The following is a 24,970-nucleotide window of genomic DNA, read 5'->3' as shown; positions in this document are numbered from 1 at the left end:
CCTGTTTAATATACAGGTTATTAGTAGCAGTTTGGATAAGGTTTCCCTGCAGGATATGTGATATGGTGGCTGATCTGGAGTCAGTACTCTGTGTAAAGGCCAGGACCATCAGTATTCCCACAGTACTGTCTGGTGCCTGTAGGCGTAGCAATTTGTCTCAGCTCCACCAACAAACAAACCCAGGGGAAACTGTGCAAGGCTGGACTTATAATGGTGGCAAGGCTGATTCAAAAGACCTAACGTTATGGTTTGTGGAAAAACTACATCTTTGTGTAATGACTTTTGAGGCCGACCTGCAAGAAAAGGCAGGCGTATGTACTCAGTATGCATTTACATACATGAACTTCCTCTATCCTCCATTTCCGCCACACACACGCAGGCCTATATTCATAAATTCACTAGTGTTGGGGAGTAGCTAAAAGTATTGACACTACTAACTTGACTCAGTTATTTACAGAAAGCACATTTCTTTTCTAGTTAGAAGCCTTTATCAATAAATGGTGTGACAAAACTATATAATTTCAATAAGTGGTGTTGGAGAGTGGATTGATTCTCATGAATCAGTTAGAATAGTTTATACATTGGTCTGAGGTTCGGTCACTTCGGTCTGTGATGTCGGGTTTGTTTGTGGCCAAATTTCGCACAGGTTTTGCCCCGTTATCCAGTCCAGCCCGTTTTTGTCATTACCACCCAGTTCCTGGATTTCACCCTTCCGGGTAGTTTTTGTTTTGCCTTTATTATTTTTAATAAATATAATATTTTTTTAGAAAAAAACATTTTTTTTCTCTGCGTGTGCGTCCTTGCTCTGATTCTCTGCTCAACCTGTGACATAAGTAACTTTTATGTTGCTAGCTACTTTTTGTTTGTAGCTTATAGCTAGTTACTTTTTCACAACAGTAGCCCAGCTTCACTGTAGTGTTAGCTACTTTAAAGGAATAGATCACCCAAAAATAATAAATCTGTCATAATTTACTCAATTGCATGTTGTTCCAAATTTGTATGACTTTCTTTCTTATGAATAAAACATAAGGAGATGTTTAAATTAATATCTCAGTCCATCTTTTCAGTACAACCATAGTTGATAGTCACTCACTTTAATGTGTAAAAATGGACACAGAAGTATCACAAAAAGTAGTACATGAAACTGTGTCACACTCCAAGTCTTCTGAAGTCATATGACAGGTTTTGGTGAGAAACAACACAAAAGTTATGTAATTTCTTTGTGAAATATTGAAGGCCGTTGCATGTTCATGAGTGCAGGAGAGAAGCTTGTTCACAGTGACGCAGTATACTTATTCATGTTTTAAAGTTTGGCACTAACATTTGCCATAGTATTAAAAAGACTGACTGTCATATTCATTAAAACATTTCAGAAAGAAAGTCAATTGGATTTGAAATGGCATCTGGGGCCTCATGTGTAGATTTCATCCTAAAAGTGAACATAAGCACCAAAGTCAGATTTTGCGTATGCACAAAAGTTTTACAATTTATAAAACCGTATGAAAGCCAGAATCTGTGCAAAGTTCCCTTTATAAAACCCTGCTAGCAGACGATAGATCCTATAAATACGTTTGCAGCGTAAAACACTATCTGACATCATCAGATCCCAGCCTTTTTTTTTTAAATTATTAAAATGTGCAATGTGTCAGCTAAATCTTTTGTTTTGTATGGTATTTTTCATAAAGTTTTTCAGTACTACCGTGTTGTCATTTGGTTTTGCGTCGGGATTACCTGTAAATGGGGCATAAATAACATATAATACCTATGTTGTGCTGTGCTGCACCTGTGTACGACTATACAGTATCGTGTTTCTGATAATAAGACATATCCATCCATTCAGCGACCTCTAGTCCTTCAATTGTCCATTCGTCTACTGTATGCATCTGTTTTACTAGGCCATTCTACATCAGTTGAAGTCAACAAAGTTAGAGTGGTGGTGGCGTAGTGGGCTAAAGCGCTGAACTGTTAAGCAGAAGGTTGTCAGTTCAATCCCCACAGCCACCACCATTGTGTCCTTGAGCAAGGAAATTAACTCCAGGTTGCTCTGGGGGGATTGTCCCTGTAATAAGGGCTCTGTAAGTCGCTTTGGATAAAAGTGTCTGCCAAATGCATAAATATAAATGTAAACATCTGAGATCATCTTTTTTTGAATGTTGTCGTCTACCTCAAAACATGATTTTTGTAATAGAACACAATTTGAAATGGATAGCCTTTGGGAATCGAATCAAAAATGCTTACTGTCACTTACTGTCCCAAGGATGCTTTCAATTGAAATTTAGGATATAATAGACATTGTTTGTCAATATATATGTATATGTATATGTATATTTGTTTTGAAAAGTTTTGAAACACTTGACTGAAATGTTTCTCATGATCTTAAAAATCTGTGTATGCTTAAATGTTTGAAATTAGTTTTGTAGACACAAATATAATTGTGCCACCATATATATACAGTATATATATATATATATATATATATATATATATATATATATATATACACACACACACACACACGTACAGTATACAACAACAATCAGTTTTTTCAGTTCATTACTTGGCCAGTTGGATTCGCCAGTTCACACACACCAGTAAAATAGTGCGTAGCTTGCATTTTTCATTTTCACAACATTTTCAGTAGAGCATGACATTTTCATGCCAAGTTTACTTTTTTATAAATCCCATCATAAGTGTCAGAGGCAAACATTTTTAGTATACGCAACATTTTTACTCAAGGCCACAGGTGAGTAAATTAAGACTATGATTATTTTCATTTTGGGGTGAAATATCCCTTTAAATTATAATTATCTTGTAGCTTGGAAAGGCTTTAGATTCAAAGTAGCTTCCCTAAAACTAAAAGGCACACACACATCTCTCTGTTTGACAGAAACGCTCATGCACTCTTGTCTGATATGTTCTCAGTGGGAACATGATGCTGCCTGCTCATTACGTTTCCCTGTGGTCTTTCCAATCAGTTGCATAAAGCACAGGAAAGATAGGTCAGACAGCAGATGTGCTCTCGACTACAGGACAAATCACATCCACCTCTCACCGTGTCAGGATCAAATAGTATTGCCGGGGGTGCCAAAATTCTGCTTTCTAAATGTCTCTAACCTTTCAAGAGGAGAGAGGAAAAGAGGAAAACAGATACCGCTGTGCTACGTGTTGTTATATTTGTGGGTTCCAGTGTGTAGGTGTTTGTAGAATTGTGGGTGAGCTTGTGTGTGGCTGTTTGTATACATGAGCAAGTATACAGAGTGGTTTAAAAGTGAAATTGTGAAAATACTAAAGAGGTTTTTTTTTACATTGCCAATTATAATGTCAACATAAAAATGTTATGACAAGTTAACCTTAAAAGTCAACATGAATTTGGTCTTGCTTTTGCTTTAATGACATGCACTCGAGCTGTCATGACCTTCAAAAGTTTGTGCAAAAGTTTATGATCCCTGTTATCCCAGAATGATTTGAAAATGTTCCAAGGAGCATCTTGGGTGCTTTAATGAAAGAAAGAGTATCTGACCTTTTGTACATTATTTGAATCCCAGATATTCAATGTGGTCTATTGAAGCCATGCGCATGCGTGGAAGGAGGTAAAGATTATAGAAGGAGAGCGAGAAAGATAGCTTCAGCAAGATCTGTGTGCATCAGTATGACGTGCTGCTTGGCTGAAGCATCTCTGATGGACACTCTCTCATTCCAGTCATGCTTTTCCTCTCCTATCACAAAAACAACCTAATTACATTCCCTTATGAAACCCTCATTGAGATTTACCTACATCACTTTGGATAATAACTGCATCTTTAAAGAGAAGACTGATGGTTTGATGGATGGACTCCATTTTTTCATTTTCATCAGATGTTTCTTTTTTTATTCTGCTTGCCATACAGTTTCTCCATCAACTGAAACAGCAATACCCACTTTTGTTTAATACAGCAGTTCAACCACTAGGGGGTATCAAAGATCTCATGTCAGATTGGCCCAACTGATTGAAATGCTTTAATTCAAAAATAATCATTTACAAACTCGAGTGAAAATATGCTTTCTGCAATTATTTTTTAGAGAGATGCTAATACATGTTTAAAAAAAAGCTATAATCAGCTCTCGACGAATGCCACTTTGAGAGTGCACTCTTTTTTAAAGGAATTTATTCACCTTACTGAAAGATGCTGATTCTGTTCTTATTTCACTTTAAACAGGCCTCTTATCACATAAAAACAATAATTAAGAGTCAATTATTCCTGAGTGCCTGGAGCAGAAAGAGAGCGAGAGAGACAGAGAAAGAGAGAACAAAATCTTTCATCAAGATAGGAACGTACTCTGTTAACATACTAACACACTGTGATATTCTCAGGGTTTGGGAGAGACTGGGGTCAGAGCGAACAGCACCATGTTGGTCAAATCTCCTTTGATCCCTTATAGATGGCCGATGTCTAGTGACCCCTGCACAAACTACACTCCACATCATAGGATAAGGGTGGGATTGTGAAATGCTGGCAAGGCAAATCTGGTAAGGCCGTTTGTCTGGAATGCTGTTCCCTTCATCTACGTCGCCTTGTAAATAAGTGGGTTAATTTACACATTAGCACAGATTAGGGGTACAAATGAGACCTTGTTACTACTGGAGGTCAGAAGAGAGGTTGTTTGGGAAGGGTGAACAACCCAGGGTTCAGAAACACGTGCAATACTGAAGCTCTGTTCTTTAAAGGTTATCTGGGTATGTTTTGGATATGGCGTTACTGGTTGCTAATTTGACTTGCTGCCTCTGATGTGATGGGATGGGATATGTATTTGTGTTGTTGCTGACAAAATTCATGCACTTTACAAGTTAATATTACTATTATTTGTACGAGTCCAGTGTTTTATATATATATATATATATATATATATATATATATATATATATATATATATATATATATATATATATATATATTTTTTTTTTTTTTTGGTGCTGTAGCTGCTCAGCATTTATCCTGCAATTTGACAAATGAATATTTAAAAGTGCAAATATTAATTACAATTTTGCAATTATAGTTATAAAATAAATGTACATTAATGGACCCCTTTTACATTAAAACTATAGTGGGGTAAACATCTACAGAGGTACAAGGGAAACCTTCACAAATATGATTTTCTGAAAATATAAAAATAAAGTTTGCTAGATTTACACTGCTAAATTTAGGTGAAAATGCATCATCACACTCTGTGAACCGGGTCCATTGTAGTCTCTCAACTACTGTAATATGAGGTCATAAATGGATGTGTAATAAGTATACAAGAATTAGAATAGTTATGTTTGAAATACTGTATTTAGATTAAGTATATCATGTCACATTGCAGGAAATTGCTGTCTTGAAATTTCACTTCAACTTCCCATGTGTGTGGGTATGCAGGAGTAGTATTTAGTATATAGTATGTGCTGTAGTATGGGGGGAGACTAAAACAGAAACATGTTTTTTTTTCCCCAAATGAGAAATCCAGACCATGCCCAACATTACCATTTATAACTGCAGTTAGATACCTCATTTTCATAAATATTTTTTTTTTATGTAACCACATTTATGCTATCAAATTGAGTGATGGCCTCCAGAAATAGACTCCAGAAACTGTTAATTTTTACATCTGAGAAGGTCAAATCGAAAGCAAATTGGAGGATGGCCCAATTAGGAAAAATATTACTTGTTGCTACTATAATTTCTTTATAACCAGCTCTTGCTCTGGGCAGGGGTGGTGCGGCCTCCATCTGAGTGTTATTCCTCTGCTCTAACCGATGTGGTAAGTCTCTCGCCTCGACCTGTTGGATGTTTACGTGTTGACACTCGCTACGATGGGACTCCACATTCCTAGCGGAGGCTTTCTTGGAGTTGGCATGTTAGTAAAACAGTGTTCGATGCAAAATTTGCTCACAGGGACAATGCTCCATTGGAATACTGTGAGGTCCACTGGTGGCAGAACATCTTTCTCTTGGGCAAGGAATTTGTAATGGAGAGTTTGTTTCGTTGTTCTTTTGAAAATAGTAAAGCAAAGGATTTGTTGAGATATCATATGACAGTATGTGCAAAATTTAGCCCATACCTGTTTCTTACTTCCAAAACTTAGTGGCCAATTCCATGACAAGAATTCAAACTGAAAACATGAAGAGCAAAAAGAGAACATGTGTTCCACTTCCCTTTGTAGGCCGCTTCTGCTTTGTAGATTTTCTAGAGATCTATGTAAAATATGACTTAGCATGTGTGCAGCGTTTTGGGGATTATTATTAAAGGGGTGATATCATGAGGAATCAAATGTTCCTTGATGTTTTTTATATAAAAGAGATAAGTATACTATGAATACTTCTGTAACTTTCAGAACTCAGAACTTCCTCCCAATCCAAAGACCATTCATCGAAACCAAGTTGCAATTCCTGGATTTATCACGTCAGAAACCCAAAACATGAACATATGAGGGCATATCAACAACACCCATTCAATGTTTAGAAACTTGACCTGCCAGTAATAGTGAGGTTTTAATGGAGGAAGCAGGAAACATATACTATACCTAACACCAGTTGAACTAATGTTAAGAGTAAAATGAGTGCCAACCTTTATGCTGTTCCTGCCTGTGTGTAGCACCTGCCTCTCTGCACATCCGTCCAAAAGATGCGATCCATTAGGGGCTGAATTTTATTTGATTTCCTTGGTCATTTTAGTTTGATTGTAACATTTTTGTGCTTCACATTTCTGTGTAAAATATTTGTGATTCTGTTACAATTGGATGCAGGCTCGGCCAATAGGCTCTTATTGAAGCATGGAGCAGGATGGACATGAGTACAGACAGCAGCCCACAGCTAGTGCTTGAGCGATGCTTCTCAGTACTCATTCGAACATCAGGGCATGCACACACAGTAGAAGTAATATGACTAATTTGGTGCAAAAAAAAACCTTTACTATCATTGCAAGTGGACCACTTTACGTTGTCCATTTGCATTGTGAAAGCCTATCGCAATGCATATGCTTCATCAATGAGTCCTAAAACATTGTTTTGTAGATCTAGTTTAGAAGGTCAGAGTTCTGAGCCTTCTGGACCCACAATTTCCGCCGCACACAGCTCCGGATAAGGGGCAGAGGGGAAAGGTGATTTCCTTTTGGACAGCATGACAGGGCTTCCTGGAAAGGTTGTCCCTCCCTAAGAACAACTGCATCCTGTCCTGAGAATGAAATAAGACTCACTAGAGCCACATATGTTGAGCATGCATGAACAGAGAGTAATGTAGCAAGGCTGTAAATGCTTAGGCTTAAGCTAAATTATAACAGCATGATGAGCCATTGAGCCTTTGCTAAAGAGGCAGTTATTATTTTATTAGCAAAATTAATTAAATTCAGTGACCCTAAGGGAGCTGACTGTTAATAATAAGACTATACATTCGAAATTGACTTGAATAAATTTTTCTTACCTCAGCTGCAAATAATTTTTTTCTTTTTTTAAGCATAAATCTCACTAAATTTGGTTTGATTTATGCAAAAACAGGTAAATTTGTCTTGCTTTAAGGATGTTAGGTAAGATATTTTAGATGGCTTGCATTCATTGAACTCGTCTTTTGTACATGTCAATGACATTTGAGAGTTTAGTGCTCTTTACGACTGTTTATAATGGCCGAGTGATGTTAACATGACCTGTGCTGTATGTTTTCACACAAATAGAGAGGGAGACAATAAGAAAGTGTGAGTTGATCTACATCACATGTGACTGTGATTCCCCACCCTACATTCTATTGGTGTGGGGACATGTGCATGTGATTTTGTATTGTGTGGTTGTGTGCTCATACTCTCTGCAATAGTTAGTTTCTTTTGGATATTGTGCCATTGAGGCAGGATGCGACTCAGCTTTTTGTGTTCTGTTGATGGTAAGTCCCTCTTTGTCACCCTGATTAAGCATAATCACTGGCTGTTACTGGTAAGCATCTGTTTACATTAGAGTGGTATTATGTGGAGGTCATCTTAGTCATGATTGATAAATTATATGTTGACCCCATCATATTAAGGGGACACTGTCAAACAAAGACCTCCATTTGTGATAGATAGATAGATAGATAGATAGATAGATAGATAGATAGATAGATAGATAGATAGATAGATAGATAGATAGATAGATAGATAGATAGATAGATAGATAGATAGATAGATATCCTTCACTTCTGTCTGTCACATCCTTTTAAGTCTCCTTGGATTAGGATGAGGTTACAACGCTTTAACTGAATTAACCCCTTGAGTCCCACACAAGTATAGTTGAAGTGAAGAGGCAGGAGCTTTCTCACGGTGTGTGGCAGTGGATCTCTGCTGTAACCTGATACTTCCAGTCTCCTTGGGGAGGTTTCCCTGGCAACAGTATGAATGATCTGACAGCGTCTGTGCTTGCATGTGCTTTTAATTAAAGAGGAGCAGTAATAGAGACATTTAGTAGCAATTTACTGTCCCTTGTGGCACAGAATATGCATACTTCCTCCCCTTCTCTTCCACTTCCTCTCTTGCATTTGCACTCAACCATAGCGACATCCGTGGAAAACAACACATCAGTGTAGACAACCTATGTTTCTTCAGTCAGAGATTTTATACAGGCACCCATGGGTTGATTTTTATTTATTTAATAAATATAGATTTAGTTTTTAATAAGATTCACATTAAAACTGTCTAAAGTGTCTACACTTGTCCTAGATCTTGAGTTTTAAATTATGAAATTGTATTCTGAGTACAGAAAACAAAACTAAGCTGTAATGTTGACAAATAATGCAAAATACGTGAAATTCTTATTTGATTCTGAGTATTTAGGATCCGTAAAATGCTAGCTATTAATTTAGCCTTAGCAAGACAATGCAATGTTGTCAATTCGATACCATTTTGAATTGGAAATGTTTAAAGTTTCATTTCTACAACAAATTTAATGGTGATTTTAGATGTGTTGGAAACAATATTTGTTGTTCTGATGGGACAACAAATCAGTGTGGTTGAAGAGTGCACATGCGTGGAACAGAACGGGATAACAAACGTCATGATGGAGCCCAACAACATGTCAACACAGCGGAAATAATTCAACATTTCTGGGAGTACAGAGGGAAAATCACATACACTATAAACTATACCCATTTATACAAACAAATGTAAAATATTGACTGTCCCTCACGTACGTAAGAGGGAAATCCCACTATTGCATTGCAATTCCACTGCAGGTCACGATAGAAATTGAAGGAAACAAACACAGCAACAACTCTGGAATATCTTATAACTCTGGAATATAAAGTGTAGCAGCAGAGAATAAAATAGCGAAGTCTTCATCGTATCCCCTGTTTGTTATTTACACAAACTTCACAGGGAAATTATGTTGCTGTGGAGAAAGCTGCTTAATGAGAGAGCCTCATGTATATGGGAGGAAGAAAATGCAGCTTATACATTCATGTAAACGGGAATGCTGTTTTCTCGCAATGAGCATCTTTCTGCTGTCCATGTAAATGTAGTCATTTTATTGGGGAATACATTGTTTCAGTGATTCATATTCATACTCAAACTATTCTGAATCGATTCTCAAAAGAATCAGAATCGATTCTGAGTTCAGTTTAAATCATGGCAGAGCAGTGGTGCACGCCAAAGACAGATGTAGAAACAAAAACGCCAGTTAATTGCATATAAAGTCAAGTGATCACACACCTGATGATAAAGTGATCACACACCTGATGATAAAGGTTTGAAATCCATTGTAGCTTTTATGACAGGGCCGTGCAATCTTTTACTCACAGAGCAAACAGATGGAACAGAGCATACGACATGCTTGATAAATTTCTGAAGCAACAACTGCGCTATTTAAAGCACTTTGCTATCACCTGTGCAGAGAGGAGAGGAGAAGCTGAAAGCTGTCATAGAAGGAGATATATCTCTCATCCTGGACCAGCAACTTCCAGTTGTGGTTAAAAATGTAAAATGAATAGCATGGCATAGATTAATTTTAAATAATAATTGAATACTATTAAATGATTTACTATGCTTAAACAAAAATAAAATAATAATCTAATCAGTTGAAGTAATAGTATTCAGTGTGTTTTGATGGAGAAATTATATTTATTTTGTGCTTTTAAGAGATTTTTTTATAAGGTTCTAAAGAATTAAACTGATATTTTTTAAACTATAGAACCATTTATTTAATCTTTTGGATGTTCCATATTTTGTTCACAGCTCATACTGAATGTTAAAGGCCAGTTTATGTAATGTGACTTGTTCTGATTTTTTAAAACAGCTGTTAAATAAAAAGCTGAAAAGGAAAATTTTGAAGAAACTGAAAAATGAAAGAAATTGAAGGACAAGATGCATCGTGATGCATCGAGAATCGTTTTATAATCGAATCGTTTCCCTTTGAATCGTAATCGAATCGTGATTTCGAGATTCACACCTCTACATTGTATTGTATTATAAAACATAACAACATTGTATTTAACAGAATTTGATCTATTTGTAACCGGCAAGAGGACCATAAATTAGGCATAAGTCACTTGTTTATGTATAAATAAGTCGAAGATAAACTGACTACATCCTTTGCTTTGTTTAACAGACTATGGGTATTTGTCCTCAAATGGCTTCTGTTGATTTTCTTGCTAAATGAATTAGGCCATGTGCCATTCATTTCCTTCCTGAAAAAACATTTTGACAATTTTTCAGCACAATTTGCAGGTTTGTTAGATCAGCCTTTCTAAGAATAAATCTCATTCAGCAAGCATGAGTAAAATAAATGTATCTTATCATACATAGGTGCCATTGATAACTTTTACAACCTGTGTGGTTTCAAAGAGGAAGAGCTAGTCATCAGGTAATGGCCTCCAATGACCTGAGTGATGTGGCAGTAGAGAGCACTTTGTAGGAAACTCCATTAACAAACCACAGTCAGTTAATTAGCTGTAGACGCAGTGGAGCATACAGACCCTGCGTGGTGCTCGGAGCTTCGCAAAAGGCTTTTAGATGAAAGTGATGAATTGCTGTCATTGGGCTTGTTCTATACTTTATCAAATGATTAAATATTGAATGTAAAATAGACAGCTCTCGTTGCATGCAAAGGTCATTTTTCGATTGCCACATTAATCAAAATGCTTTTCCTGTCAGTGGTGAAGAGAGAATTCCCAAAACAGCAGAGATGCTCTGTGTGGTAATATGCCACAGACTTGTGTATGTGTGTTTGCTATTGTGTGTGTTAGACAGAGTAGGATAGGAATTTGCTACTTTTGAAAGCTTCAAAGTCCTCTGTGCACCCCTCTCTTAGTTATGATGAACAGTAACTCTGTGCCGGATTTATCTATGCAAAAGTAGGACATTTTATTCTATTCACAAGGATTATGTTTCCATTTTTGATTTTACCTGTCTGGGACTGTGATACATTTTCTCAGCATGATGTGTGATTCAGTGTTCAGTTTCAACAGACGGTGATAGAACACTTTTGCTGATGATACAGGCTATGTTCAGTCAATTGTAATAACACTTTATGGTGTTATAGAAGCTGACATCTTTATTTACTTTAGTCACTGTAACTACACTTGCTAGCATTATTCACATCTACCAAAAGAATAGAAAAGTGGCTTAACTTTGGTTATTTAATCAGACAGACAGTGTTTGAGCTGCCCTGCAAGCTGTTGTATGAACAGAATAATTCAAGAGTCACACCTGTTAGTAATACAGCTGTCTATCTAAAAAACTGACTTTATGAACATAGCCACAGAGAAACTGAATAAAATTTCTTCTCATTGGAAATGCTTTTATTCAGTTGACTACGGCAATAGTAGAGCTAACAAAAATATGCCGTTCTTTTGCGTGGCATAAAACTAGTTAAAATACAACCAGGAAGAGAGAGGCCCAAAGGCAAGGAAATGCATCACCCTTACAGTGTTGTCTGTGGTTATGTTACGACACACCCTCACACACGCACACACACACACACACACACACACACACAAACACATTCTCTTAACTTACATGCAGAGCAGTTCGCAATTCTCTGTCTTATGGCACATGGGGCCTGATCACTTCTCCAGTATTCTACTTATCTGCTAAGGTAAATGACTGATTTCTGTTAATCTTTTACTATATCTGTATTCTTAAATCTGTCCTCTGGATGGTTTCTTGTCTAGGGCATATTGGTTTTGCAATTTTGTAACTAGCTGTCAATATGAATGGAATTGGATTTGTGTATGCAAGTTGTGGTTGTTGGATATATTAGTTGGGAGTGTTGTAGGTACATGCTGCTGAATGTTGTGGTTAAGCTATTGGCTGATGATTGTTGATTGGAAGTGTGAATGTGGTTTGTGAATGTGTTCAGTTTTTGCTTTGTTTTGTGATTTATTTTGTGCTTTTTTGTGTATTTTTGTTTTGTTTTGTTTTAGAGGGCCTCATTATTAAGTGAGACCTCCATACATCAGGAATCTATTGAGTCTCAAAGCAAAGGAGCTTTATTGTGATCCAAACCATAAAACCATTCTTACAGCATCTCAACATGGGCCTAACGCGCGTACACACACACACACACACACACACACACACACACACACACACACACACACACACACACACACACACACACACATAGGGCTGTCTGCATTGAAAAAGACCCATCCATACATGGATGTATTCAGCGATCTCCTTGACTTTAATTTATATGAGGTGAACATCATTTTATGGAGAACATATAGACTAAACACTCAGATTGTGTGATAAGTCAGAGAAGACAGTTAGAGAGTGAGAGAAACACAGTTTCAGTTTCCTTAGTGAAACTGTGCAGAGATGCACTTTGTCTTCATGTTTAAACAGATCTGTAGGGGAGTCCATAAAGGGAAAGTTCACCCCAAAAATTTTAATTCTGTCTTAATTTTCTCACCCCCATATTGTTCCAAACATGTATGACTTTCTATCTTCTGTGGGACTCTTTATGTAAAACTCTGGGATTCCCAAATGTACGAGCACGGATACTCAAACGTGAGGGACAGTCGATGTTTTACATTGGTGTTTGCAAATACAGTGCATCCGGAAATTATTCACAGTGCTTCACTTTTTCCACATTTTGTTATGCTACAGCCATATTCCAAAATTGATTAAATTAATTATTTTCCTCAATTCTACAAACAATACCCCATAATGACAATGTGAAAGAAGTTTGTTTGAAATATTTGCAAATTTATACAAATAAAAAAAATAATAAAATCACATGTACATAAGTATTCACAGCCTTTGCTCAATACTTTGTTGAAGTGCCTTTGGCACCAATTACAGCCTCAAGTCTTATTATTATGATGCTAAAAACTTGGCACACCTATTTTTGGGCAGTTTCTCCCATTCTTCTTTGCAGGACTTCTCAAGCTCCATTGGGTTGGATGAGGAGCGTCGGTGCACAGCCATTTTCAGATCTCTCCAGAGATGTTCAATCGGGTTCAAATTTGGGCTCTGGCTGGGCCACTCAAGGAGATACACAGAGTTGTCCTGTAGCCACTCCTTTGTTATCTTGGCTGTGTGCTTAGGGTTGTTGTCCTGTTGGGAGATGAACTTTCGCCCCAGTCTGAGGTTCAGAGCGCTCTGGAGCAGGTTTTCATCAAGGATGTCTCTGTACATTGCAGCATTTATTTTTCCCTCAATCCCGACTAGTCTCCCAGTTCCTGCCACTGAAAAACATCACCACAGCAGGATTCTGCCACCACCATGCTTCACTGTAGGGATGTATTGGCCAGTTGATGAGCGGTGCCTGGTTTCATCAGATCAGATAATTTTTTAATTAGACCTTTTTGCAAACTTCAGGCGGGCTGTCATATGCCTTTTACTGAGGAGTGGCTTCCGTCTGGCCCCTCTATCATACAGGCCTGACTGGTGGAGTGCGGCAGAGATGGTTGTTCTTCTGGAAGGTTCTCCTGTCTCCAGAGAGAAATGCTGGAGCTCTGTCAGAGTGACCACTGGGTTCTTGGTCACCTCCCTGACTAAGGCCCTTCTTCCCCGATCGCTCAGTTTGGCCAGGCGGCCGGCTCTAGGAAGAGTCCTGGTGGTTCCAAACTTCCATTTCTGGTAGATGGAGGCCACTGTGCTCATTGGAACCTTTCAATGCTGCAGACATTTTTCTGTACCCTTCCCCAGATCTGTGCCTCAATACAATCCTGTCTCGGCAGTCTACAGACAATTCCTTGGACTTCATGGCTTGGTTTGTGCTCTGACATGCAGTGTTAACTGTGGGACCTTATATAGACAGGTGTGTGCCTTTCCAAATCATGTCCAATCAACTGAATTTACCACAGGTGGACTCCAATCAAATTGTAGAAACATCTCAAAGATGATCAGTGGAAACAGGATGCACCTGAGCTCCATTTTGAGTGTCATGGCAAAGGCTGTGAATACTTGTGTACATGTGATTTTTTTATTGTTTTATTTTTAACACATTTGCAAAGATTTCAAACAAACTTCTTTCACGTTGTCATTATGGGGTCATTATATATTGTTTGTAGGATTTTGATGAAAATAATGAATTTAATCCATTTTGGAATAAGGCTGTAACATAAACAAATGTGGAAAAAGTGAAGCTGTGAATACTTTCTGGATGCACTGTAGGTATAGTTTTATAGTGTATGTGATTTTTCCACTGTACTCCCAGAAATGTTGAATTCTTTCCACTGTGTTGACTTGTTGTTGGGCTCCATCCTATGACCTTTGTTATCACGGGCTGTTCCACGCACACACACTCTTTTAAGACCCATCAGAATGCTGCTTATGTGTTTACATGGCCACATTAAGCCGCGTTCCTGAGAGAAACCCAGGAGAGCTAAACCACTTTCTCTTAATTCTTTAAGCAGTGTAAGGAAGTCAGCGTTCTAGTTTACATCATGTTTCAGCACACCGCTGTGGAGCGGAGGGGGGAGGGGCCGGGTCGGAATATCGCGTGCCCGGTCCCCAATCGGCTTGATGAGGCACCAATGTAAGGGGGTTAAGATGGGCAAGGAGGAGGCGAGAACCGGCTTGTCAATATAAACGATAATTTAATTAAACTCAAACCAAAAGCACAAACATAAACACACACACATGACGGACATGCCCGTAATTCTCTCTCTCTCGAACCATCGTCACTGGCCGCCTTTATCCCTCGCGCGCCTCATCAGGCCGATTGGGGACCGGGCGCGCGATATTCCGACCCGGCCACGCCCCCCTCCGCTCCACAACCGCTTACTGCAAAAACCCTGGAATAAACTACTTTCTTAAGTGCATGTAAACATGGTTAGTTTTAGCCTCAGTCACCATTCACTTTCATTACATAATTTTCATAACATTCTGCCTAGCATCTGTCTGGGCATGTCTTTTTCACCATATAATCGAAGGCTTCCTGTTGTTCTTTTCTCCTGCAGCTAGAATTGTAACTTGTCAAAAAACATACAGATATTATAACTGAATGATATTGCTTGCTGGGCACTAATAATATGTAACCAGGCTTTTAAACTCAAGTACTGCTGCTCTGTAAATTTTAAACTACAAGTTCTAGGTCAGTATAAAAACCATTCATGTCTGATTGACCATTACCATGTTGTTTAACAGCAATCCACAGGCAAATGTCCCAGCATGACAGCATGGGTGGCCCTTATTTCCAGCACTGAAATTAGATAAAAGCTGACTTTTTCTGGTCTTTGTGTTCTTTTGCTGAATGAGTTGCTTGAATTGCTTTTCTTGTCCTCTCTGATGAGGCAGTCTGTGGATGCCTTCTATTCAGAGAACCACTAAAAATGTTTTCCAATTGATTATATGGGTCAATTACGTATCTGCCTCATTGTGGTCAGCAGGGGAGCCTGGGCCGGCAGACTGTCAGCAGCCCCACTCGTGTGCAAATGAGTTGGAGAGAGCAGTAGAGAGATGCAGGGTAGGAGGAGGAGGGGTGGATGGGAGAAGTCCTCTTTTGGATTAGTGGAAGCTGCTTGGCGATCTGCATTTGAATGAGTGTGAGCAGCTTTAGCCGTTACCCCTGCGCTCTTTATAGTGAGGAGAGAGAGGGGGAGAAAGAGAGGAAGAATTGCATGGGCTGTTACACAGAGCACAAAGCGCAGGACAAAGTTTGGGGACAAGTTCCGAGGTACATCATAGCTGCTTGTGGATTTTCTGGTGTGGGCCAGTGTGTCTGCAGCAGTGGGGAGAGTGGTGTAGACAGAGGATTGTGAATGAGAGAAGGTAAGATTCTTTTTATCCCCTGGGCTTTTCCATGTGTCTCAGCTTCACTGCCTCTCTGATAACAATGGTCATGAGAGCAATGGATCACTTCAGCAGTGCCAAAAGGGGGAGGGGAGTGGCTCATGGTTTGAAATGATGTCTTGAAAGTTTGCTGACTTTTGTTGCTTTGTTTTAGTGCTTTATGCAATATATCTGGGCAGGAAAGAAACTAGTGTTGTTGACACACGCTGATGTTTTGACATTTTGAAGCATGGTTATGATATTGGTTACCCTTATTCAAGAAATAAGATGCAGCAGGCATGTTTGCCATGTTTGTCACTTCCCATTGTGTGCATCATCACTTTAAGAAGTAAACTTTTGTATATAAAAATATACATGAAGTTGAAGTATAGGGCCCTGAAGCTTTATTGTGGTTTTATCTAGGTTTTATCAATTGTAACTAGTCTTTTCTAGTTTTTATGGTGGCAATATGGTGAGCATTTTTACTTGATTATTCAAGATAACTGTCATGTAGACTGGGTATTCATTCATTTTATGCTGTGCTGTCATGATGGTTATGGAGTTATTGGCTAATACGTACAGAACCACATAAAAAGAAACACATGCCACAGATATTTTAAGAAACATTATCAATGATTCACATTAGCATGGGCTATTGATCATACTCTTTCTCTCTTTCATTATCTGTGAAGTACAGTTTAGCTTATTTTTCAGAGATATTACAGTGGTTTAAAACCATAATATGATGCTGATTCCAATATGGGAAGTTTAAAGAGGTTAAGTCAGAAAACAGCATTAAACATCCATTATTTTCAGGTGGTAATGGTTCTTTAGCATTTAGCAGTTAGCACAACTGAAAAGAACATCTTTAAAGTGTAAATGAGTTCTCATATGGCTCTACATTCTTTTGTTTATGACTCTGTGGCTGTTTGTGATGGTTAAGGGAAAACGTATGTGGCACATGAGATAAGTAGATGTGTTTGGTGAGTGTGTGTACTTCTGAGTGTTTCCTGTAGTAGGTCTTTAAGCTACATTCATAGGCACATTGGGCATTGGTGTGTTTATGACACAATCATAGCTGTAAATCATCTTGATATTTCCTGTATTCCTTTCTTAAAAATCAATATATTTGTTTGTTGTTTTGTTTAAAGTATTTTTAAAGCTGACACGTGTATTTTCTGCCATCTCCTAGCTAATCGAATTTCAAAAATAACCATTATTTTCAAACAGATTTTCAGAACTCTCTCCCCATTTGCTATTGGTTGGCCAAACAGATAGTTCCACCCCAATATCACACCATTTGTTGAGCCAATGTTGTTGTGTCAGGCTGGTCGGGAAGATCAATCATACAGAGCAATGTTTGATAACCCCATAGAGTCACAGAGTTTACACAATTCGGGGAAATGAACCTACAAATTATTTATAGTTGTCTCTGTGTATTAAGCTGGAATAGGAAAAACTTATTTTAACCTCAAAATGTACACACTTCAGCTTTAAATCTGTCTTTGAATTCACTTGTTTATGACATTTTTCTTTTTAAACCAGTTACCATTTTTCTGTTTGCTTTTGAGCTAAGTAAGAGTAATTTATTTTCCTTACTGTTTGTAGCTCCTTTCTTCTTTGTCATGTCAGGTAAAGATGGGCCTCATCTGTGAACAGTTTTATTAAAGAGCAAGTACAGACACTGAGTAAAACCCAGGGAGAGATCTGCTTTTATTTGGACACATTATGTAAGGTTTCTTTTAAACCGTTCAAAACTTTTTCCAACTGTTTGCTTTTCTCTAGCGTCTAGAAGACAGTGTGCCTAATCTATTTAAGTTTTAAATTTTACTTCTAACATAAAGGAATAGTTCACCCCAAAAATTTGGTTATTATTTATTTCATGAATGTGCCAAGGAAAGCTAGGTTGGATGTCAATATTTTAATTAAATAATTAATTACATTTCAGTCTGTTCCCCACACAAAGTTATGACTTATTGGCTACTTTTATATAATTTTGGAGCTTGATAGCACCAGTCCACATTTACTTTCATTATATGGAAAAGATCGGCCAGGATATCGTTCAAAAATCCTACTTTTGTCTTAGTCATACAGGTTTGGGAAGACACAAGGGTGAGGAAATGTTGACAGATTTTTTTAAGTGAACCATTCCTTTCAGATTTTCTTAAAATATTTGTTCAACAACGAAAGCACATAGTTTTTAAAGTTGTGAAATGTACAAAGCCAGAAATGGAGGTAGCAAACATCTTGTTTGGCTGTGGTAGGTACATAGTGCACCTAGCATAGTTCCTATGTATAGTTCCTCAGGTGCTGGATGTGAAGCGAGTTAGGGAATAAGAAGGCTAGGATTAGTTCCACTTTAGTGGTTGGAGGACGCACTGTATATTTATAGCTGATTAAGTCATCTAGACCAGCAGACAGGCTCCCTAGCTGCCGGATGCTCTCAAGGGAACTCTGGCTCATCAGATCAAACACAAGACCTGCTACTGATTTCCTACACATAGACTTGTACCATTTGTAGATTTGTACCATTTAGCACATTGTTCTTTACTCACTGAAATGAACATTAATCACCCGCTGGTCACGATTAGTGGGTGATAAATTTGTATGATGCTTTGTGTGTGGCGATTTATGTGTGACGTATGACACTTTTCCGATCTTAAGCTGTCTGATATAATTGGACAGCGTGACTCAGCAAGACTCAGGTTTGTGACCAGGCCAAAGTCACAGCATGAGAAAGACTTTAGTAGTCGTGGGAAAACCATATTGAGGTGAAGACATCTTTGCAGCCTCGGGCAAAACACATCAACACTTTTTTTTTTTTTAGAAACACTTCTTCTAGCTAAGAGATACTGTTATAAATTTAACAAGTAGAGGATCATAAATATCAGGTGTAAAACAGCAACTCTAGATCAAGGGAAATGCTAGTGTTAATGTTTATTGGTATTATTGTGTTAATTACATTTTGTAGACCTGTTGCTGAATGAGAAACAGTCATTTATATGAAGTAATCAGAAGATTGTGTTTTTGCAGGTTGGCTGAGGTTCATGGTTACAGTCATTAGCAATGAATAATAAAGGATACCAGACTTGACATTTCCTGGAGGTTCATAAGATCATGTTACATTCTTATATTTTCATGCACAAATGAACTGATTTTTAAACACATTCACACACCTTGTATATGGGTGTGAAAGAAGCTGTGGCTGAGGTTTGCTTTCTGCTTGTCATCTCACGTCTGTGACGATCCCTTCTAATTGTCTAGATCTTCTCAGATCATTACATATAGGCTAATATTAAGCAATGTTTCCCAACCTTTTTCATCTTTTTTTCCCCTCAAGTACACCTACATCAACACCAAACTAGAAATGCTAATTTTAACTCATATTATACTGGATTTCGTTTAGCATTATCCTTACTAATTTTAAAATGTCCAGTATTGCAATAATTCAAAACACTGCATGGGTGAAAAACACACTTATTAAGGACCTTCCTCTTCAACTACTTGGGGTCCACCAATTGTTTGATCTTGAACAATTTTTGGTGAAAAATAATTATGAAGCTCAAGTGTCAATGTCCCTCTCACATTAAAATGTAGTAAGTAAAATATGACTCTGTACATCTATAACACTTATTTTAATGGCTTTGCGATGTAAAAAGTATTTAAATATATTAACACTTAATTTTATTCAAAATGTAACAGGGGGTCCCTGCTCTGTTTGTTTATAAAAAACAAATGAGGTAATTGGCCTAAAAAAGGCTAAGTTACAAAACCAGCAATTTCTTGTCTGTTTTAGTTTCCTAAAAGGGTCTGCTCTATTGATTCCCAACATTTCACGTTATTATTTTCTTTTTTGCAATGTCAGGATTCTTTCAAATGTAGGATCTGAGTAGCTCTCCGTGTGTACATGCAGAGGTAATGTGATTTCAGCTTTGTTTTGAACAACGTGAGCAGCGTGTTGTCTCCGACAGGACAACATCAGAGGTTCTCAAAGGGGATTGTTATCAATCCTCTTATAAAACGGAGCCATCACAGGACTGCAGTGCTACACACAATGCAGGGATAAGACAAACATTAGCCTAATAAAACCATCACCCACCCTTCGTTTCACTCACTAAGTCAGACGGGCATCCACCAGCCACGCCAGCTGACAGATGTCCGTGCCTCAGTAGTTATCCAGTGTCGTGTGAACTGTTGTCTCTATGCTGGTCGCTCTCGTGAGTGGACTTACTTGGGCTGAACAAACTGAAGCTCAAGCAGCAGAAACTTTTCTACTCAGCATTGTTTTTTGTTTTTACTGCTAGTTTGTTTGATACAGTAATGCATAAAGTAAAATGCACATTGTGGGTGCTTCTGGTTTCTATTCTGTGAATTAGGCTTATGCTGAGTGAGCTTTCAGATAAAATCAACCAGAAAAATGTAATGCTAAGAAATTGCTCTTTCATAGCTCAGGAGACTTAATGGAGATCTCAGTTATGCATTCCTGAAGAATAATTTTGTTGCAGATATTTCCCCTAAAATTCAAATGAACGAACTGTACAGTAAATCATAAAAATAAAAGTTAAAATATGGCGCTAAATGAATGTGGATAGCATAGCTCTGATAATTTTGTTCTGCGAGAATTTGATGAGAAATATTTGTGTGTTTTTTTGACATATCTGACTTTTGACAGCAGGCTTTGGTATTTTGAGTATCTACGCATAGTGTTATCCTGTTCAGAAACTTCAGTTGAGAGTTGTAAGATGCTTGAGGTCTTTTTCTTCGATAAAGAATCTGAGAAGCAGGAAACATTAGCAAATGTATCAGTTTGCTCTCATATTAATCGCATTGCTATGTAGAAGAAAATAAATGATACAGTATATTAAAGAGTGGAACTCAAGCTGCATATGATCGCTATGGGACACCATCCAAGTGTCACATGATCTGAAGCCTTATACAATTATGCCACTGATCGAAAGTGTGAGTCTCATCAGACATGGTCAGGGCGCTAGTTCTGTGGCCATTTTCTGACGAACAACGCGTGCGAGAGACCATGCCCTCGCCATTAAAAGTGCTGTATGAAAGATTTAGTTGTTGGATAGTAAGGAAACAAAATGGGCCCCTTTGTCTCTATTGTTTTTTTTGTGTCATTCTGGGAGAATGCGCATGAATAAGGCAATGAAGGTGTGGCCTCAGCCTTTCTCTCTCCCCTCCTTGTTCGAAGTGCTGCTCGCGCATGCATAGACTGGTCAAGTCAAGTCAAGTGGTTTTTATTGTCATTCAACTATATACAGTTAGTACAGTACACAGCAAATAAAAACAACATTCCTCCAGGACCATGGTGCTACATAAAAACAACATAGGACAAACACAGAACCACATGAGACTACACAGACTAAATAACATTTCTACAGAAATTGCATGTGCAACCGTGTGCAAAAATGTACGGGACAGTACAATAAATTACTAAAAGGAACAGGACAATAGGCACAGTAAGAGACAGTGCAGCGCCGACCAGTACACATTTGTAATCTGAGTAATGCAAAAAGATGACACTTTCTAAAAATGCCAAATGTAAACAAAACATACTATGAAATAGTGTTCTATGGACATATCAGTTATTGAGGTAGCAGCCAGGTATAAGTGACAATTAATTAAAGTGCAACTCTGAACATGTGCAAAAGTTGGATGGTGTACAGGTGTGTGTGTCAGTCCAGTTTCTGAGTATTGAGGACTCTGATGGCTTGGCTGAGTATTGAGGAGTCTGTCTGGCCATGAGGGCCCAAATGCTTTGGTACATCTTGCCAGATGGCAGGAGGGTGAAGAGTTTGTGTGAGGGGTCATCCACAATGCTGATTGCGTTTCTGGATGCAGCATTTTGTGTAATCGTCTTTGATGGAGGGAAGAGAGACCTCGATGATCTTCTTAACTGTCCTCACTATCCTCTGCAAGGCTTTGTGGTCTGAAAGGGTGCAAGTCCCAAACCAGGCAGTGATGCAGCTGCTCAGGATGCTCTCAATAGTCCCTCTATAGAATGTAGTGAGGATGGGGGGTGGGAGATGTGCATTTCTCAGCCTTTGAACAATAAGAGTTTGCCATTGTACTCGCATCAAACCAGAATATGGTTCAATTTCCACAGCTTGCTCTGAGGAGCGAACATTAAAGAAGCGTTTCCTGAATTCAGCCTCTGTCTCCATGGCCAAGGGTCTCGTGACATGCATGACAGTATTCAGTGTTCATCAAGCACAAGTGTACACAAAACACTTATTAAATGTAAGCACCACACATTGTCCCCCATAAAGAATGCTGGGGCCATTGTGGTAAACCAGTTTTCTCAAATAAAAATTCCCCTCAATGTTCACACACTCTTCCCCATTCAAAATACTTGGGACAAGGCTTATTGTCCCTGCTGTAAATGCATTTCAGGGTGTTCATCATGTATGCCTGAATACAATAAAGGCAGAAACATTATAAAATCTTGTTCAACCAGCCATAGTACTAGAGGCGCAAAGGCCTCCCTCAGCTATGCCACTGGTTTAGGGGGCAGTCACCAAAAGTATGCCAAGCACACAATCTAGTGTGAGAGGCGTTACATTAATTAATTCCTCTGTCTGCCCATCTAGCGGCTTGGCAGCAGTTGGGTACTTCAAATGATAGAGCATGGTTATGTCATTAAATTCAGGCAGGCTCCACCAGTATTCAGTGGGGTTGTTCTGACAGACATTTCTGTTCAGGAAGCCCTGATTTCGATTTAGGAAATTCACTCTCTCTTAGAAAAAGGGGCAATGGAGGAGATTCCACCTTTTCAGAAAGAATGCGGCTTTTACAGCCATTATATTCTTGTCCCAAAAAAGATGGCTGCTAGCGTTCCATTCTGGATTTGAGACGTTTGAATTTCACCCAAATTAAATGTCAATTCAGAATGCTGACGCAGACACAAATAATATCACAAGTACAGCCAGGGGACTGGTTTGTGATAATAGGTTTGAAGGACGCATATTTCCAAATTCAGATTGTGACAAAATAAAACAGATAAAAACAGATACAAATTTCAGATTCGCTTTTGGTGCAAAGCGTACCAATTTTGCTTAGTTCCGTTCGGACTTGCACTGGCATGACGCAACAGCAGGGTGGTCCTCTCCCATTTGTTAGATTTTATCATCTGGATAAGGGTTTGACTCCTGTTTCCCAGGTTCTCTCTGATGGAACTGGAGTACATTTATAATTCCTTTTATTCAGATATCACTTGTGCTCCGCTATATGCTTGCCACATAGGCTTAGACAATTGGCAGCTACTGTTCGCATGTTGTGAATATATTTTGTTCCCAGAATGGATTCACATGTATGGACAATTCTGCATTCTTCCTTCTCATTATTTAAATTTCCAATTTGAATCCAACTGTGTCTCACCTACATTTGCCTTTTGTCAGTCATCATAATCTCCAATATTCTCCACCTGCATGCTCTGAGGATGCTCACAGGAAACCTCTCTGGCTCACAAACAAGACTGACAAAAATAAATTAGCATCTTTTTCCAAAATTCAGTGCATCAGCGAATTGTGCATTATGTTTGCACAGACAATGTTGAAAAATATGAGGAATGAATGAATGTGTGGAAAGAAGGAGCATCTCCATTTAGAAATTCTTGAAGAAACTTTACTCAACCAGGTAACATTAATTAAATGAAATATTCCTATAATTTTCTTTTGAAAGAAGTTATTTCACACCTTACTCATTTTCAAAAAGATTTATAGTTAGACTTTTAAGATATCTCTTTCTGCTACAATTTTTAAGGGCTTCTGGCGAGACGGTGGAGTTAATACAATCACTTGATGAGCACTGTTTTCTTTTATGTGGTAAATTTGCTATTTTCTTATACAATTTCCCCAAAAATATATTTTTGTGTAGATTTCCAATAAAAATACACACCTCTCCTTATCTCTCTCTCCCGCTGATTGGGGTAACTCAGCAACAGGCGTGCTCCTTCACGGCTGCCCATGCCCTCCTCCTCGTCAGAACTGGATATATGAGACCATATATATCTTACCCCATTGGCAAATATTTTTTTTTTTCTTGTTTAAGCATAAACCACACTTATTTTTTTTTAGATTTCTCTGAAAACAAGACTAAATGTCTTGTCATTCTTGCTTCATGGATGTTTAGATATTTTTTAGTGCAAAATGGTTGGGCAGGTCAAATCAAAAACATATAGGCTTTATTTACATCACAGCCATAAACTATGGTTTGGTACTGTCCGGTTAGTTGCAGGTGGTATTAGGGGAGAAACATTCATATTCTAGAGAGCTTTTGATTGGACAAAATTTGTGTAGTGCAAGATGAGTCATGAATACTTTTGGTCCCCCATTTCATGGTGTCTAGGCCCACCATGGTAACTCCTGGGTCTCTCTCTCTCTTGGCAGACACGACACAGGAGCAGGGCTTGGATCTGGAGCCATCTGTCCAGATGGAGGAGGAGAAGGAGGTCATGGAGGAGAGAGAGTTGGAGGAGAGGGAGATGGAGATAGAACATCCTCCACCATGCTTCAATGAATCTGACACACAAGGCATTATCAAGGGCAAAGATCTATTTGGATATGTCGGCATTGAGGCAGTGCTGGACCAGATGAGACGCAAAACCATGAAGGCTGCCTTTGAATTCAATATAATGGTTGTAGGTAAGTCTGACTTGTTGTAGATTGGACTTTTGTGCAGTTTTAGAACTTACCTAGTTTGTATGTGAATAGAAGAATATAAAGCCCTTAAAACAATACAAAACTCTCAAAGCCAATTCAGAACCTTACAAC

At 38.3% G+C, this 24,970-nt stretch overlaps 1 protein-coding gene across 6 annotated transcripts in view; it reads left to right on the top strand.

The window, feature by feature from the left end:
- LOC127647275 (neuronal-specific septin-3-like) overlaps nt 1–24,970 on the top strand; it is a 134,272-nt gene that overhangs the window by 88,850 nt on the left and 20,452 nt on the right. For 2 of the 6 annotated variants that reach the window (XM_052131424.1, XM_052131423.1), the window contains exon 3: nt 24,587–24,841. In XM_052131424.1, coding sequence (XP_051987384.1) covers nt 24,587–24,841 — 255 coding nt within the window. Of the gene's footprint in view, nt 1–7,758; nt 7,883–11,913; nt 12,061–15,908; nt 16,188–23,236; nt 23,835–23,960; nt 24,023–24,586; nt 24,842–24,970 lie in introns of those variants that run through there. The other 4 variants (XM_052131429.1, XM_052131425.1, XM_052131427.1 and 1 more) reach the window with 4 other exon arrangements.

Source organism: Xyrauchen texanus, chromosome 8 (genome assembly GCF_025860055.1).
Source record: "Xyrauchen texanus isolate HMW12.3.18 chromosome 8, RBS_HiC_50CHRs, whole genome shotgun sequence".
Lineage (NCBI taxonomy): Eukaryota > Metazoa > Chordata > Actinopteri > Cypriniformes > Catostomidae > Xyrauchen > Xyrauchen texanus.
Note: the sequence above shows the minus strand (reverse complement) of the source record. Positions and strands in the feature narration are given on the sequence as shown.